The sequence below is a fragment of the Panthera leo genome, chromosome A1 (assembly GCF_018350215.1).
Source record: "Panthera leo isolate Ple1 chromosome A1, P.leo_Ple1_pat1.1, whole genome shotgun sequence".
Lineage (NCBI taxonomy): Eukaryota > Metazoa > Chordata > Mammalia > Carnivora > Felidae > Panthera > Panthera leo.
The window spans coordinates 2342902-2361490 of NC_056679.1; the positions used below are offsets into that span (position 1 = coordinate 2342902).

General features: G+C 40.3%; 1 protein-coding gene across 5 annotated transcripts in view; it reads right to left on the reverse strand.

The window, feature by feature from the left end:
- The window catches only part of MICU2 (mitochondrial calcium uptake 2), a 142375-nt gene that overhangs the window by 105879 nt on the left and 17907 nt on the right, over positions 1 to 18589 (reverse strand). For 3 of the 5 annotated variants that reach the window (XM_042928483.1, XM_042928822.1, XM_042928659.1), the window contains exon 2: positions 1864 to 2008. In XM_042928483.1, coding sequence (XP_042784417.1) covers positions 1864 to 2008 — 145 coding nt within the window. The other 2 variants (XM_042928568.1, XM_042928741.1) reach the window with 2 other exon arrangements.

Consider the following 18589-nt stretch of genomic DNA (forward strand, 5'->3'; position numbering starts at 1 on the left):
CCCTCGTGGCTGGGTCTTCACAAGTTCTTCTCTCTCAAGCTAGCCCATGCTCAGACTCTAGCAATTAGCCAAACCACTCTCTAAATACGCCTACCAGATGCTGGCTGCAGTGGTGGTTTCTGGGCAGTTTCTGCCCTGGGTAAGCTCTGCTTCTCTGTATCTGCCCGTCCCCAGTTTTCAGGTCCCTGCGCCCTGTGGTCTCAATTCTCTGATGGATCTAAAAAGAGTTGCTGATTTTCAATGTTTCAGCTTTTTTCTTGCTCTGAGGATAGGAATCACCGTGTTCAAACTCTACACGTTGGGAGGGGCTAAACTACATTAAAAAAAAAAAAATTCTTTTGTATCTCTCCAGTCATTTACTTAGACTAATTAGTTTTCTAGCGGGAATTTACTGCAACAAAGTGAGTACATGTTTTAAGGGTTTTGATACATACTGCCAAACTCCCCTCCAAAGAAGAGGTAACCAAAATAACCTACATTTATTTTTCCGCTCACAAACCTTCACTGGTCCCTCACTGGTCACAAACGATGTCCACCCAACTCTACCAAACACACGAGTCTCTGACGGTTGCATAGGGTTACTGTACCATATGGCCCTTATCTGTTTTCCGGTTTGACCTGTCACTACACCGAACCCAGTTCTTCGGTTTTAGTGTCTACAGCATGCCACGATGATTCATGTTGTTTTTGGTCAAGTCACGTCTCAATCTCGACAGTGCTCTCCCAAGTCTTCGTGGTCTTTTCAACTCAACCCGCACTCTGTTACTGCTCCCTGCAGCCTCGCCCACACAGCCACCTACCGCACGGTACTTCTAGCACACTCTGACAGGGGCCAGTGAGGCAAGGAGCTTTCAGAGAACACGTCTATAATAGAGGGCACAGAGGACAGGCCCCAGTTTACTCTCTGCAAAGTAAAAGGGACTAGTTTAGGTAATAAAACTAAGAATTTCTAACATCATTTGGAGTAACTAAAAGTTGACGGTTTAGGGCAGAAAAGTACAGTGGATTTTTGCTTCTTATTGTATTTGTGGGTTCCCCCCCGTTGCTCTAATCTAGTTTCATTTTTTTTGCCCAATTTAAAACACCAATAGCACCAAAAACTAATATCCTGAATAAATTTATTCTATTAAGAACCTAGTTAGTGACATTTAAAAACGTACCTATTTTTCCTCTGGCTCTTTAGAAAAACCCATATACAAAACAACTATTTCTTTTTTTTAATTTTTTTATTTTTTTTAACATTTATTTATTTTTGAGACAGAGAGAGACAGAGCAAGAACGGGGGAGGGCCAGAGAGAGGGGGACACAGAATCTGAAACAGGCTCCAGGCTCTGAGCTGTCAGCACAGAGCCCGACGCGGGGCTCGAACTCACGGACCGCGAGATCATGACCTGAGCCGAAGTCGGCCGCCTAACCGACTGAGCTACCCAGGCGCCCCTCTTAGATAAATACATAAAAAGTTGAACTAAATTTGTGTCACAAAGAAGATAAAGTCTAAACAATAAGCAAATGCGTGGCACAAAGAATTATAATTAAAATGAAGGGGCGCCGGGGCGGCTCAGTCGGTTAAGCATCCGACTTCAGCTCAGGTCATGGTCTCACAGTTCGTAGGCTCGAGCCCCACATTGGGCTCTGTGCTGACAGCTCAGAGCCTGGAGCCTGCTTTGGATTCTGTGTCTCCCTCTCTTTCTGCCCCTCCCCTGCTTGTGCTCTGTGTCTCTCTCTCTCTCAAAAACACATAAACATTAGAAAAAATTTTAAGAAAATGAAGAAAAGCTGTTACCAATTCTGAAAAATAGAATTTTTTCAGCCTTAATGTTTGATTTTTTTTGAAAAACTTAAAAAATCCAAAAAACAACTCACGTTCCATTTGCTCAAACATTACTGAAAAGAGGAAGTCTCGTGGTGTCATGTAATATTCGCCCTCATGTTCCAGGGAAGAAAACTGCATGAAGCGCTGTTTCCGAAGGGACAGTTTTTCTCCCATCTCTCCGGAGTCGACCATTTTCTAAAAGAAAAAGAAATTGCAATTTAAGACTTTTTTAAGGATGAGTCCTCAACTTAGCTACTTTTAAGACGATCTTGAAAGAGTAGCTTCAGTGTCTAGGTCTACCAATCTCCGAATGTTTACATCGTTCGTTTAACAACTATTTACTTGAGTGTCTACTTGCCCCTCTTTCAGGCTCGAGGAGACAATGGTGAATGACAAGACATGGGAAGATGACAACTAATGGATACACACAGAAAATCATGTAGGATAATGAGAAGCGCCAGGAAGCAAGAGCAAGCCGGATAAAAGTCATAAGGGGTAGTATTTTAGAGAGGACGGTGAGGGGAGGCCTTTCTAAAGAGCTGACACAGAGACTAAATGAGTGCAGTCATTGAGCCATGGGGCTCTCTGGAGGAAGAGAATTCTAAGCAGGGGGTAGAGTAAGACCCAAAACCATGAGATTCCCGTGTGTGTTTGTGTGTGTGTGTGTGTGTGTGTGTGTGTGTGTGTTTCTAGGTAAGCTAGAAACTGTTCAAGGAACAGCGTGGCAGTCAATAAAATCAGAGAGATGGGTAGGCAAGAGTTCAAGTAGAGTTGTGCTTTTTCACGAAGAGAAAACATATCATGTCTGATAAACAGCCCTGCTTTCAGAAATCTACTTACATCACAGGTGGAAAGTGCTAAAAGGATAAGAAATGGGAACTGGTAAAATACTATTAGTACAAGAGCCTGTATATCTCAGGCAACGGCACCTAGATCTCGACTCAAACGTGGATAGAGACAATATCGAAATCTTTGTTGCTAACCCTTCGTTGAGCACTTGTTATGTGCTAGGGACTATACTAATAAAGCCTTCCACATGATTACTCAGTCCTCACCACAACTGAACAACAGATACTGCAGGAGGCATGGAGACTAAAGTCAATGGCACAGCCAGTGTAAAAAACCAGAAGTGTCCAACTCGCAGTGTTTGGACCCTTACCTACCACACTCACCTCCCATCCAAGGCCGGGCATCGTATCCTAGACATATGGAGGAAGACAACACAGGGGTTAACGCAGACACCAATGTCAAGATAGCAGTAGATGCAGAAATCCGAAAGCATCCTCTCACCTTGGATTGTTTTCCTTACAACACTGCTCTGATCTGAACCACAACATCCTCCCTGGACACATCACTTTCCTTTCACAGTTCCTACCACTGAACCTATTATTTGCCCTGACACACAGTGATGCTCACTGACTAGAATCGAGAGGGGGGAAAAATGTGAATTCCAGTTGCTTCAACCTCTCCAAATGCAGAGCCAACAAAATTCTAAGTCAACAGCTCCTTTTGGGCTGATCTCAGTCCTCTGCCTAGTGTTCATGCTCTCTCCTCGGTTTGACTGTTGCTTTCTTCGACCAGCTAGTTTCACACCTCTGTGGTGGTCTATGTAGTGCATACCAGAATACTAAACATACATACTCAGTAATACTGCAATGATCTGAACCCCTATCTTCCCCAGAACTTGTCTATTTGTGTCTTTCCTTTTATTTCTCCTTAAATTACTACCACAAAAATAACCCAAGAGTCATGTTTTAATTAAATTACTCCATACTCTTATCCTAATTATCAGAAAAGTGAATTTTGGGGCATCTAGATGGCTCAGCTGGTTAAGCATTCAACTCCTGAATTCAGCTCAGATCATGATCCCAAGGTCATGGGATCGCGCCCCATGTTGGGGTCCACGATGAGCATGGAGCCTGCTTAGGATTCTCATTCTCTCTCTCTCTCTCTCTCTCCCTCTCTCTCTCTGCCTCTCCCCTACCCCACTCATGCTGCCTCTCTCTAAAAAGAAAAAAGGAAGGAAACTGGATTTTACTAACACTCCAAACATTTTATATATGAGGCAGATATAGTAACAGATAACATTATTATTTTATTTAAGAAACTGATACCGAGTATGTGTAGGAAAACAGTGGTAAACAAGACAAACGTTAATTCCTACCAGCATGTACTAAGTGCTTTGGCAGTGAAAAAAAAAGGATACAAATGAGATAGGGGAGAGCGGGTAAGGGTCTTCTCAGTAAATGTCACAGCACTGCCAAAGTCCTAGATATGAGAGAGAATACAGTACAGTAGAAGAATGGAAAGAAGGGCATATATACTATGAGTTTAGAGAATAGTTCTATTTACTATACTAATATTATTGTATAGTTTATTAAGAAATTAACAAAAGTGAGTGATCCATACAAAAATATAGTGTAGTTCCAAATTCTTTTTAAAATTTTTATGTTTATTCATTTTTGAAAGACACGACAGAGACAGAGCACAAGCAGGGGTGGGGCAGAGAGACAGGGGGACACAGAATCCGAAGCAGGCTCCAGGCTCTGAGCCACCAGCACAGAGCCCGACGCGGGGCTCAAACTCACGGACCGCGAGATCATGACCTCAGCCAAAGTCGGAAGCTCAACCGACTGAGCCACCCAGGTGCCCCTGTATTTCCAAATTCTTAAACAAACGTCTTTTTTTAATGCTTCCTAATATCTAAATTGCTCCTGACTAATTAAAAGAACAGCTTTTTGCCCAACTTAATCCTTTTTGTGTAATCAAACTCTTAAATTTCAACCAACTAAAAGGAGTCAATTACTCATTTATGCTCCTCCTCAAATGGTTTCATAACAGGATGGACTGTTACCTCCGCGTCTCTTGGTTTTCATGATGTCCTCCCCCTTGTAGCAATCCTATTCTTTCCTGGCGTGTCAAAAATGACCAAGAAGTAAAAACAAACCTTCCACTATTTTACAGCAAGACATGAAAACTACTTGCAAAGAAATCCTATTTTTTTCTTCTAGGAGATTTAGACCCTAAAAATCCCCTATCTCATGGTTACCATTCCATATTTTCCATATGCCTGTATGTCTGTAACTTGCATAAGCATAACATTTCCGAAGAGTCTTGAGAAGAATCAATTATTCTGGGAAGCGCCATTTTAACGAATGGCCGACTGGGTTGTCATCCCTTCCAGTTTTGATTAAATATCCTCTCCAGTGAACAAGAAAAAGTAGAGGAGGTGAAACTAAAACTCCCTTTCACGGGCGGATCTCTGAGCTTAAAGTTGTCATATGAATCACAGGCCATGAATTTAGAAGGTCACTTAGAAGCACATGACCTCCAAATCTGTCCTACCACCATGACTTTATCAGCAGATGCTATGAAATACAACTAACAACCCCTACCAACACCCTCACAATTCACTCTGGTATTGTGGCCTTTAATTCCTGCTACTTTGTGGTATAGACAAACCTATTCTTTCAACTACCTACAAATCTTTCAACTCCCACGGCATGATGTCTCTTTTTGTCCCTCATCCTTTCTACTACCTCTCCCACTCTGCTTACTGAGTACACAGCCCTCGCTTGGAGGTCGCCACCATCGTCGATTCTAATCCTACCACTTCTCCTATGGAACTTCCCCGCATCCTAATCCACCCTTCAAGTAAAGACGTACTGGAGCATCTACTAACTTGAGGTCTCTCTAGGAAGAGACAGGACACGTGTGAGTCAAGGCGGCAACAGGATAGCAGTAAAGCCTAACAATAATAGCTGGCGTTGACATGGCGTATACGCAGGGCAGCGTGCCAACATCTTTGCCACCTTCGCGATAACCCCAACAGCACACATCTTTACCGTCTCCATTTTACAGAGGAAGAAACCATGGCCTGTCAAGGGTCAACGGCTTGCTCAGATTAACACAGCAAGTAAGTCCACAGCATAGGCAGTGTGACAATAACCCCAGTCTCAACCACTACCCTACACTCGCTCCTCTAAGACTTACAGAAGTTAGCAAAACAGAGAAAGCAGTGTGGGTAACGATGGCTGAGGAAGCTCGTGAAAACAGTGGGATTTAAGCGAGGCTCTAGAGAATAAAAATGACTATGACAAGAATTAGCCATATTTAGGCCTGGGCTAACTGTTGTCCATTTCCTAAATGTTAACTATGGCTTCTCTCCTTCAATCAACGTAGGATTTCTAATGTTTCTTTGCTGCCATGAACCTTACCTGGGGGGGGGGGGGGGAAGTACTGTTTTAAAATCACTAGAACCTTTATAATTCCAGGTTGATGAACCAACAAATTAGTTTTATTTAGGTCACCTTTACCATACAGTAGCTGAATTTTAAGTTCAGTTAGTTAGTTAATAATCTCTACACCCAACATGGGGCTCAAACTCATGGCCCCAAGATCAAGAGTTGCACACTCCTCTGACTGAACCAGCCAGGCACCCAGTATTGAATTTTAAAAACCACTAGTATAATTGATGTGCTTATATATATATACATATGCTTACTTCACAGAATTTAGATGATAAATCTAGATCACTGAAGTATGAACATATGACACATAATGTTACGTTTAATTTGCCATTTTTAATCTTTTATTTACCTGCCAGGTTTATTCCTGCCTTACTTCATTTGTGTAACCAATTCTGATCAAATTTCAGACTTACTGGATGGATTTAATTGTCAAGAATGAACAATTTTTCCTTCCTCCCCAACTCTCTTTCATCTGCGTTCTTTTCCTACACACATGCTTGCATGCTCTTTTCCCACCTTCCCTTCTTTCCTTCTCTTACATGTTTCAGGTGGATTTCTTTATTTATTTTTAAAGGTTTTAAAAAAATGTTTATTTATTTATTTGGAGAGAGAGGGAGAGAGTGAGAGCGAGAGCGAGAGAGAGAGAGAGAGAGAGCAGGGCAGGGACAGGGAGAGAGGGAGACAGAATCCCAAGCAGGCTTTGCACTGGTAGCACAGAGCCTGATGCAGGGCTTGATCTCTTGAAATCATGCATGACTGCGCTGAAAATCAAAAAGTCAGATGCTTAACTGACTGAGCCACCGAGGGGCCTCTTAAAGATTTTATTTTTAAGCAATGTCTGCACCCAGTGTGGGGCTTGAACTTACAACCCCAAAATCAAGAGTCTCAGGCTCTACTAACTGAGGCAGCCAAGCATCCCCAAAACAGGAGTTTTCAGGTGGCTTTGTAAAAATTGTTGGCTGCTGCTTTCATATTCCTTGAACGATTACTGTTGTTGTTATTATTGTTATTGATATTGTTTTGGGTACTCATTTGCTTAACCTCCATTCATTTCCTTTAGTCTCTTTCTCACTTTGGGATATATGTGGCCTATCTATGGTAGGTTGGGCTTGGTAAACTGAACTAAGGCAAAGACATTGGCTTATAGACTTTGTAAGTGTCATCAGAATATCAGTTTAGATGGAAAGGATGAGAAGGAACAATAAAGGTCAAAATATTAAAGTTATATCTGAGAGTAACAATATATGAGCAAATCGTAGCTTAGTATTCTTACATATCAGGCAATGAAAAGCTCATTAATTCATTCTCAAACGTTGAAGAACCTGTTATGTGTCACTGTTCTGTAGATATATAGATGGATACTATGAGGTCTTCCTTTAAGGAGTTTACAGAGGGGAGTGCTGGATAGCAAATAAATAATTAATAAGAGCACTGTCTCTCAGGCCAAACTGCCTGGGATTCAAATTCCTGTTCGGTCACTTACTAGACATGTGAAATTTGGACCAGTGACCTCTCTGTGCCTCATCTGATTCATATGAAAAATGTGGAAACGGGAATCAGACTACTTGGGTTTAAATGCCAGCTCTATCAGTTGGTCAAGTTGTATTATCCTTCTTCACTTAACTAATGCATAAAATGGACAAAACAGAAGTCACTACTTCAAAAGGTCTTTTATTCGTTTTTTAGTCATTGAAGAAAGTTAAGTGTAATTAACATGCAACGTTACATCACTTTGCTTCAACAGTTCTATAGGTTACTCCATGCTCAGCACAATAAATGTAGTCATTACCCGTCACCATACAAAATTGTTGACTATACTCCTTATGCTGTATCTTTTCATCTCCCTGTATCATTCAAAGGCTCTTTTAAAGAATGAGTGTTCAGTGAAATAATACACACAAAGCCCTTATCATAATGCCCGGCACACACTAAGTGCTCTAGAAGGTTAGCTATTACTACTATGATACAATTTTAACAAATGCTCTAATAGAATTATAGAAAAAATTCTATGAGAAGGCAGAGAGAGGACCAATGAACTGTCTTGTTACTTGGAAGACTTCAGAAAGGCATCGCAGAGCAGAAGATGGCTGAACCACATCACACAAGAGGGGGTACAAGGAGCTGCAGTACAGCAAACTACACTAAAGTCAGTTCTGAGCTTGGGCGGGGGGCACATCCGTGGTGTAGAGGGTTGCTGGGGTATATGAAAACATAAATGGACCAAAGAGGAGAATGGCACACACACTACACTGGAAAGGTCATCTTGGCTACTGACATTTTCTTCTGTTAATTTATACAACAGCCACCATATATGTGGGACACTGGAACCTACCTAGCCGATTCTACAGGAAACTCATACCGCGATTCAACACTTACCCTTAACGTACAAATAGATGTAATAAGCTTGGGTTATTAAGTTTCAGCATCCCGGCACATTAAAAACATTAAGTTACAAATGCTAGATGCACATACACTGATGGCAGAAGTGAGATCTAAATAGCCTGACAGTGAGATAGGAAAGAAGACAAATGTACAACAGACCTGGCTGCAAGAGTCGGAACCAATCACCGTTACGACAACCAGTCAGTAGCCTCGAGAAGAGTCTGAACCAATCACCGTTACGACAACCAATCAGTAGCCGCTGGGGCTATTTATGGGGATGATCTTCAGGCATTGAGAAACTGCTAATTTATGTAGGGAATATTCTGTTAAAAGTGTATGAAAATATGTAACACGGTTTAAATGTTAACGCACATCTTGCATAAAAAGGATGTTTCACTGCTTGCAAGGGTAATTTTAGTCTTCTGGAAGATTCCCTCACATGCACACCCCGGATGATGCTATATAAATTCAGCATTACTGTCTGATCTACAGTATATCCAAAGTACTTTGTAGAATGTGTGTTAGATAAAAATACCAGGCCTATGTTTACATAAACTGAAAATGAGTAGAATCTTCAGTGAAAATAGAATGTCTTTCAGAAAAACTAAGCAGACATGGTTTGGGCTTGCCATAAATACTATTATATGTCAAATAAAATTAGACCACAGGATGTGAATCTTTTCATCTTTCCAAAACTGTTAACATACACCTTTAAAAGAACTTACCACCAGTGTATTCCTAGTCATAACGCAGTATCACTTACAGGAAAAGCATCTACGAAAAACGTATCCGTATGCTGAAACACAGGTGTGGGGGATTTCGGGATGTGAAGAGAAATGTGACTGCTTTTTCCTGGGGCTAAATCAATTCCTTTCAAAGACAAAAAGTAGCATAAGGCAAACCATAATTACAAGCAATTTATTTAGGATATACATTTCAGCATAAATGTAGATATTCATGTCTGAAATCTCTAAGTACAGAGGACTGTTCCAAGGCTCTGGAGAGAATATCAGCACCAGAGGAAGTTGGACTCTCCAGGTATTAAAGGATCTACTGCATAAACAAGTTTTCTTTTTCCTTTGGATTTTTGGTTTTTAATCTCAATCAACATAATAATTCACTTGAAAATAAAATCTGGAAAGGTCCTTTCTACTATACTAGGTTCCTCCAAAAAAAAAAAAAAAAAAAAAAAAGAAAAAAAAGAAGGTATGAGGTACCTTCTTAAGAGAGTTAACTCTTAACAAAATCAAAGGGTCACTAAAAAACAAAACAAAACAGAAACAAAATTCTAAAAACTGATGTGAAAGTTCTTAAAACCTCCCTCCCACATCACGACAAAAAAATAAAAAGCAGTAAGTGCAGCCATGCCGAGGCTAGCTCCTAACCTCCTACTTTAAACTTGTCCTAGAAGGATCTTCTGGTAATTTGGATCCAACTGTAACAAAACACTAGGACCGAAAAGTAGTTTCTTCTTCCAGGGAGGACAGTGTCATTTGGGGGAGTGAGTGGGTGACGTCCTGAAATCCCTCACTGATGAGGGCCACCCTGGACAGCTGTGTGCACCGCACAAGTCCATGGGGCACCATTCGCTGGAATCACCATGCAATCGTCCAGCAAATGGGAGCAAAGTGCACTGAGGAAAGGGTGTGTGTTCCCAATCTGTACAAAGTTATCATACGGGACAGGAATATTGCTGTCACTGACATCTCCTGGTTTGCAGGGGCTGTGAAGGCCAGAGAAAAGTACAGGACGTCCCACGGGGAGCTCCTGTCACTCTCTGCATTCACTACAGGCCCAACAGTTGTCCTTTTCCCCCTCCTGTATTCTACCAAAGGGGGCCAACATCAGAAGTTATGACTTGGTGGGGCAGAGGGAAATACTTATTCATGACCATGGAGCCCTCAGGCAGCTAAATGATGGAACAGGTGATGTTGCTGTTAACATCCTGCTCTTAGCTAATATTCTAATGCAAAGATAAAGAGTGCTTAGATCAAGATGGAAAGAAGTCAAGGATAAACATTCACATGGTTTTTGGCACACACGGTGTTTGGCTGGAAGTCTGTTTAAAACCTAGTGTTGGGACCATGCAAGTTCTGTGGGAAAAAATGAAGAACAACAAGAAACAATGAACAATGAAAATCCCATTCTGAAAGAAAATAAGAAAAAATCATAGGAAACAAAAGTGGCAACCTTACAACATCAGAAAGCAAGATAAGATGCCAGACAGACAACAGAAACACTTGAGAAGGGAGTTGGTCTCACTAAATAAGAGAAAACGCCATTATAAAACTTAAAATACTTTAAGAAACAGAAAAGATTAGAATCAACCTTGCAGTAGTAATACATGGACTACATGATAGGGGGAAAAATCACACAGAAGGCAGAAGAAAAGCACGAAGAGAAGCAATCAGGGAAAAGAACATCCACATGCATGACAGACACAAAAACTCAACCTCTGATTAACTGCCGTGCTCCGGAAAGAGAAAGGGCAAAATCAGACATCAATTTGCAAAATAATAGTGTAAAACAAAAAACAAAACAAAGCAAACTTTACTGAAATGAAGCTTTGAATTTGCTCCTCTGCCACCGTCTTATGTATGTGTATGTACTTCGGGTCTGAATAATCCTGGAAGGCCTCAGAGGAAACTGATCAGTTTCAGTCTCTTTCAGAAAACCTAAGTAAGGCAGATGTTAGAAAATCGAAGGTTGAAACCATGACGCCTTTATTGTTGGTTATCTCAAAAGCTGTTTTCTAAAGGGCTAATACCCAAAAAAGGGCACAGTAAAGGATAAGTCATAATTTATTTCTAAGATGATTTGTTTTTAATTTTTTATGTATTTTATTTTTCTAGTAGACTTCGTGCTCCGCGCGGAGCCCAAAGCAGAGCTGGAATTCACCACCCTGAGATCAAGACCTGAGCTGAGATCAAGAGTCGGACGCTTAACCAACTAAGCCACCCAGATGCCCCTATTCTAAGGTTATTCTTAAAAGACACGTCTCAGTCTTACATGTTATGTAGGGAAATGAAAGCAGTCCAAAGGGGAGAGCACATTCAAACCACTCGACCCAGAGGGCTCGTCCTCATCTCATTCACCGCAGTTCAAGAGAACTTTTCTACTAGGAACGGACTAAACGGTATTAATCGTAACTTTTATCTGAATAATGAGATTTCATAAGATACTTCCACGGCTCTGCTCTGTTGGCCAAGGTATACTGTTACACATAAATAACCAGCGGACTGGCATGAGGGCAGCAGCTGCCGGAGAAAGTAGCCCCTCAGAACGAAGAGTGTAGAATGCAGTGATGGAGATCAAAGAAACGCCGGGGGCCTGTTGGTGGCTCTCTTGTCATCCGAAACCCACCAGAGACTGAATTTAGAGTCGTGGTAGGTGGAAAGTGATGGCAGTGGGGATGAATTCCCATTACCACAACTATTTGCTTCTCAAACCTGCATCTAAAGCTAAATACGTGGGGAAGGAGGGGCAGCAGAAATGCTGGGATTTGGGGCTATGCTGAGCACGTGAGAACCATCCACATGGTTCTGGTTATCTATAAAATGCTCCATGGATTTCAAGGATTACTTGTAATGCAGGAAAAAATGTGACAAAGGAATTAAGAGCAATGAGTGATGTGAAGTGGATAAAAGAGATCTTTGAAAGCTGATGACTTCTGTTAAAACATTTCCCTAGTTTATTGCCTTTAAAGCAACAGGTGCTTCACCATTCTGTCTCTAGTTTTTATCCATGAAGTGACAAATTCGAAAAAGTTAGCTCTCTGTTCTTTGTTGAACATTCTTTGCTTTCTGCATTCCCAGGAAGAAAGTGAGAAAAGAAAGAGCCTTCCTTACAATGCTTCCAATATATCCAATATACCCACAATGCATTAGACCAAACGTAGTAAAACCGTATTCATTTGGGACCTTTATTTTGGAATTTGTAACAATCTGGATACCATATTATTGCTTTGCTGTCTTTGAACTTTCTGTGGCCCATCTGAAAGACTATCTTTTCTTCTTAAAGAAAGCTTTTACAAGTGGAAAAATTTCAGTCATTAGAACTTTCCGATTTTGTTCTGAATTGGGGGAGAATTCATCATATATGAAAAAAAAGTCCTGCCAGACTAAATTAGAAATATTAACTGCATAAGCTATACTTCACAATAAACTCTACAAAATGAGAGAATATTAGCCAAGGAGACAAAAGTCACTCTTAGAAGACCCTGAAGTTCCGGGAATGACTCTGGCTGGCTTCTGAACGTTGTCTGGTCTAGTGAGGGCCTAGCCTAGACTTCTTTCCAGAGACTAGAAGAACGCGTGTGACTTTCCTTGGATAAGTGCAGTAATGAAACGACATATGCTTCTATTAACTTAAAAAAAAGCGTAGAGCTCCGTGTAGAGAGGAGTGGCCACTGGCAGGGGACGCTGATGAGTAAAAACATAAGCGCCTTCTCTTCGAGTAACTGCTTTCTCTCTCCTGATGAGATGAGTGAACAGAATGCTCACTTTCTCTTCTTCCATAATTACCTTGCAGGAAGTACATAACAACTACATAAACTTCTGTTTATGCTCTTAACAAAAAGTTTAAATTAGGCTTCATATGATTAAAAAAAAAAAAGACTAGAGTCTCGACTTAAAAAAAAAAAAAAGACTAGAGTCTTGACTTAAAACTACAATCCCAAGTTTCATCAATATCACTCATTGCAACCATAACTAAGTGACATTTTCCAAGGGCATGATTGAGTCACTTCAGTTTATTTCCCCCTGCTCCCACAGGAGAAGGTAAACTACTTTGTGAACTCTTGCTAAAACTATTCAACACCAACTTATTTAACAAATACCAGGCATCTCCTCTGACCTAGCATCGTATGGAGATAAAACGAAGAGGCGCTCACTTTCTAGTGGGGGAGGCGTAATGGAATGGAAGGTGGGAAGTGCTAGACAGAAGTAGGAAAGGAGCTACTAGGGGTTTGCAAGTGTGTGTGTCTCACTGATGATCAATTTCAAACTACGGTCATTACTTGTCCCATGTTATTTATCACCCATGACATTGTGACTTCTTACTTTTCAAAATGAGACATGCATCAGACTAATATTTTTCAAGATGATACAATTAAGTTTAAGTAGAAAGTTAGTAACAGGTCTGGTATCAGTAAATTTATTTGGATTGTGGTCTCTCTCCTTTGGGCAGCAGAGCAGTAACAAAGAACCTTTTGTGGTGGGAGCTGTGGTCTAATTTCTGCAACGAACTCACCCATGCAAAAAGTTCTCAAAACTGAGAATTTCAGGTAAGCCCGGAGAAAGTGCTGCTATCAGAGGGCTGAGTCACAAACAGAGGCCGCTGCTAAAGATAACAACATTTAGGACACCGTATCCTGCAATAAATGACCCAGTCTGGAGTAAAGAAGGGATGGGCCCTTCTCTCCTCCCTCCCTCCCCTTTGTGGGGAACAGCTGCAGTCTGTAGCTGTAAAGTATTTTATAGTTTGGGACTGCAGAGGGAAAGTAACTCATTCCGAGAGTACTTTGCACTGCTTTCTCCCCAGACTGCCACATTCTCTGTGATCTACTCAGACTTCCATCCCCAAGTCCCAGGAAAAGACTGTCTGTCCCCTTAGTTACAGGAACACTCACTGTGTGGATGGCCACGTAAAGCTTGTGGCTGAATACTGATAGCAGTTTGCCTGGCACCAAGTTCCTTTAGCCCCATACCCTAACCCTACACAAAATTTGGTCAAAGAGTGGAATTATTTTTTGAAAACAGCAATTTGTTGCTTGCATATAAACAGAAATTGCATCCAAAACAAAAACAAATTTTTCAAAAAACCTTCAAATAAATAAATGGAAAGATAACAAAAGCCTGAAAGAAGGGGCAGATTCGCAATTTATTAAAAACAAAACTATATTTCTATTTAAAACTTCCATTGGTAAAATAAATAAATAAATATTCCATTGGCACTATTATTATTATTATGAACTAGGTCTTTGTGCAAAATAAATATTGTACTAATTTAAAATGTCGGGGCGCCTGGGTGGCTTAGTCGGTTAAGTGTCTGACTTTGGCTCAGGTCATGATCTCATGGTCTATGGGTCTTTAGGTTCGAGCCCTGTGTTGGGCTCTGTGCTGGCAGCTCAGAGCCTGGAGCCCGCTTCAGATTCTGTCTGTCTGTCTCTCTCTCTCTCTCTGCCTGTCCCCAGCTTGTGTGCTCTCTCTCTTTCAATAATAAATAAATAAACTTTAAAAAATTATTTAAAAAAATAAAATGTCAACCTTAGTTTTGTTCATTGCTAATATGATTTTCCTGAAACTGATGTTTGCTCCTGTGTCCTTAAGCTTCCGCATTTACCCGGCTACCTGTGATGAGCGTCGATAAACTTTACTGCGTACCTTTCCAGAAGACAGGTTAAATAACCACTTACTGCTTCTGACTGTAATCAAAACACTTCACAAAGCTAAGCATGTAACATAGTTTCTTGCTTCTGGTCCCTTTTTTCATTTGGCTAACTTACTGGGTAAGAATTACTTCTGGTGTTATTGCTCTAGGAATCCTTCCTCAAGTAGCCACTTCGGGTTAGGTAGCCTCTCAGGTAGGAGCATAGAGAACCCAGAGTAAACGTTTATCAAGCTCTGTGCTGGAATCGTCTGTTGTCCAGTACAGTGAATTCTTGAAGAACAGAAAATGTATTTTTGTCCCTCTGTGTCACCAGTGCCTACTACATGGTTAATATTGCTAAATGGTTAAAAAAAAGAAAATGTGCCAGAACGCATGGGTCTTCACGAATGGGAACCAATTCCAAACCCAGAGTGTGACGTTAAAAAAATAATAATTTAAAAAGATTTTGGTGGGTGAATACGCAAAATTTTGTTTTGTGTGTTTACACATTTAAAACCCCATTAGCTTATTAAAATATCTTTAGGCAGGTATGCACTTTGTCATGTGCAACTGCACTAAAGAAGTTCTCACGCAAAAGGAAATAAAGGCCCCTTGGTTCCTGTTATTATAACCACAAATTACTGTATCCTGTTAAGTACTTCGGTTTTAAAAAATGCCTTCTTGGGAAGAGGAGAGAGGTAAAGCCATCGACAGGTGGTGGTAGTGTTAACCGTACCAAAGAATATTGCCTTATTTTTTGCCGATTGCAGAAATCATGGAATCTCAGAAACAGAATGCTCTCAACTGGATTACACCAGCTGCTTCACACTCTCCTGTAAATCTGAACGAATGACCTAATGGATTTCAGGCCTTACGTCATGTTTGGTTTAGGTTTTAACGGATTGTTTCAGCTTTGGCTTGGAGATCACTGACACAACTTTACAGTGTATTTATGATAAAGTTTTGCTATCAGAATGTACTGGTAGGAAACGAGCGGGGGATGAGCCAGACATTTTACCAAGCATTGGCAAAGCAGGTAGAGTTTACGAGCAAAGGTACTGGGATGCGTGCCACTTGTATTTCTGTTGATGTTTACAAATTAAATCGCCAGTTAAAAAAAGTGATGCATAGATTACACAATAAAAATACACAATACAGAAAAACAAGTCACACACAGATATGGCTATATATTTTGGCAAATGAATTTATTATTCAAGCAAATCACTTAAGACCTGGCAAAGATTTGCCAAAATCTCTCTTTCGGCTTTTATTTTATTCTTTGGACAAATTTCATGAGAAGATATCCATGCTTTTATTTAGTAATTTCTGAGGATACTGTAACAGTGAAAATTTAAAATGATTCCATAATAGAATCTGTTGTATATTGACTGGAAAATCAAACAGACTGTGTTTTGCTTTAAGCATAAGTCAAGTAGACAACTGCTAAATAAATAAATGGAAGAGAATTTCCCATTTTACTATTTCAAATGCCATTACTTTGAGTACTCAGTCACTTTTCTCCTTCAACTTCTCTACCACACTTTATGTCATTTACAACACTTGGGTCAAATGAGGAATCATGGGTTTCTATAACTTAACATGCAAATACAGGAAAGGAGCCGTATAAAACCGTGCCAGTGAATCATACACGAAGTTAGCAGAACTGTTAGCATTTGCCTAGGAAACAGTGAGGTGTGTACTAAATACGAAGTTCTCTGGGTACATGTTAAGAAAAATTTTATCTTGACCCCTGAGAATTTTAGAATCGTTTTTTTAAGTTAGAGTTCTTTATTTTTGAGAGGGAGAGAGTGAACAGGGGAGGAGCAGAGAGGGAGAGGGAGAATCCCAAGCAGGTTCCATGCTGTCAGTATAGAGCCCAACATGGGGCTCGATCCCACCAACTGTGAGATCATGACCTGAGCTAAAACCAAGAGTTGGATGCTTAACCGACTGAGTCACCCAGACGTCCCTGAGAATTTTAGAATCTTATATGAGAAACAAAACCAGTAAAAACCTGTGGTTGATGGTAAGTTGTTACATGTGTACTTTAAGGGTAGGCATGGACAGAACTAGCACTGGGGTAATCTTGTTAAAATGTATCTGGTGATAATCTACTCCCGTATTTTTTACAACCAAGAAAATAACTCTACTTGAATCTCGGGAAGAGTAGGGGACAGAAGAAGAGACAGAGCCTGAAGCGCTGAAATGATTCAGGCAACCCAAATCTCCAAACATGAATTGCCAGGGAAGTCCCAAAGAGTAACTAACTCTTAATATTTACATACTTGGACGGATTTTGTCACTTTGTTCAGTATAAAATTAATTTCTCAATATTTATTGCTATTGTTTACTTAATTGACAAAATTAAAAACTTTATATATGTACTACAGATTACCAGTATTAATAACATTCCTGTGAATTTGTAAGTAGAATCCTAAGCTCTGAGAACTCGAATAACCCAACCTACTTACAGGCCACACGGTGAAGAGAGGAAACTTGAAGACGCTCCCTCAGACAACGGGCCTTTAAGACTTAAAGGAGAGGGACAGACAAAGGTGTGTGTTCTCTTTATAAAGCTATACACAGGGTAAGCTAGTGTAATAGGGCTAATGGCCCATACACTGGGCTGGAAACGAGAATGCAGAGAGTCAAACAGAAGCAAAGAATCGGTGAAAGGGAAGAGTAATACCATAAATTATCTGACTTGAGGGTAACATCACTGAAAAGCTAGGAGTAACGCACTGAGACATGATAAAAGCAGTGAACTAGAAATAATTTTAGATGTAACATTGCAAACATTTCATAATATGAAGAAAGAAGGGACAAGGGACGTATTCTAACACACTAGATCTCGCACAGGCTCTAAGTCCCCACACTACATGGTCACACTTCCTGGTGTCCATAACTCCCTGAAATTATACGTGAAAACGTGTATATGCACTTTGGGGAAGAAAGTAGACACCTTTCATCACGTTCTTAAACGGATTCACAACCTATTCAAAGATAAGAAATAAGTGACAATGATGCACCAGCAAATATAAGTGATAATATGATAAAATACAATGATTAATAAAATCTTAAAATGCTCCAATTTTGAGTACTGCCCATATTAGTGTATACAATTAATTAACTTTAAATAGCTGAGATGAATATCAGACTCAATCTGTTTTCAACATTTGGCTGTAGGGATCTCTTAAAATTTCAAAGGAAAAAAAAAAAAAAGCTTCCCAAACAGGACTAAATATAAAACGAGAAACCTATTTTCTAATTCCAGGTCCTTCCAAAATGTCTTACATTTCCCATCAGCTAAACTAGATTTAAATAAAGAATACACAACTGCTGTCTGGCCAGGACAAAGCAGTGTCCTAAAGGACATCTTCGCTGTATGACATCATCGTACGTTTTCACCGATGCGGTGCAGGAGCCACTGTAGGGTGCCTTCCCCAAACTAGGCACTACTCTAAATAGGGCACTATCTAGGCACGTAGCACAGTAAAAACTTAACGGCTTTTAGCAGAGAAACCACTATATAGAAATATGGATGAGAAGAGATTGGAGAGCAAAGATACAGGGGCAAGAGACAGTCCCCCAAAGGTCAAGGACAGCTCACTTTTACTCTAGTGAGCCATTAACTTTATTTCTATAATATGGAAAAATATTTTGTGAATAACATTGTTTCGCAAAGTTCTAAGAAAAACCTTCCTACTCAAGACATAAAACTCAGAACTTTAATAATGGCAAGTTTTTTTAAGTCATGGTAAAGGGAAGAGAGTTT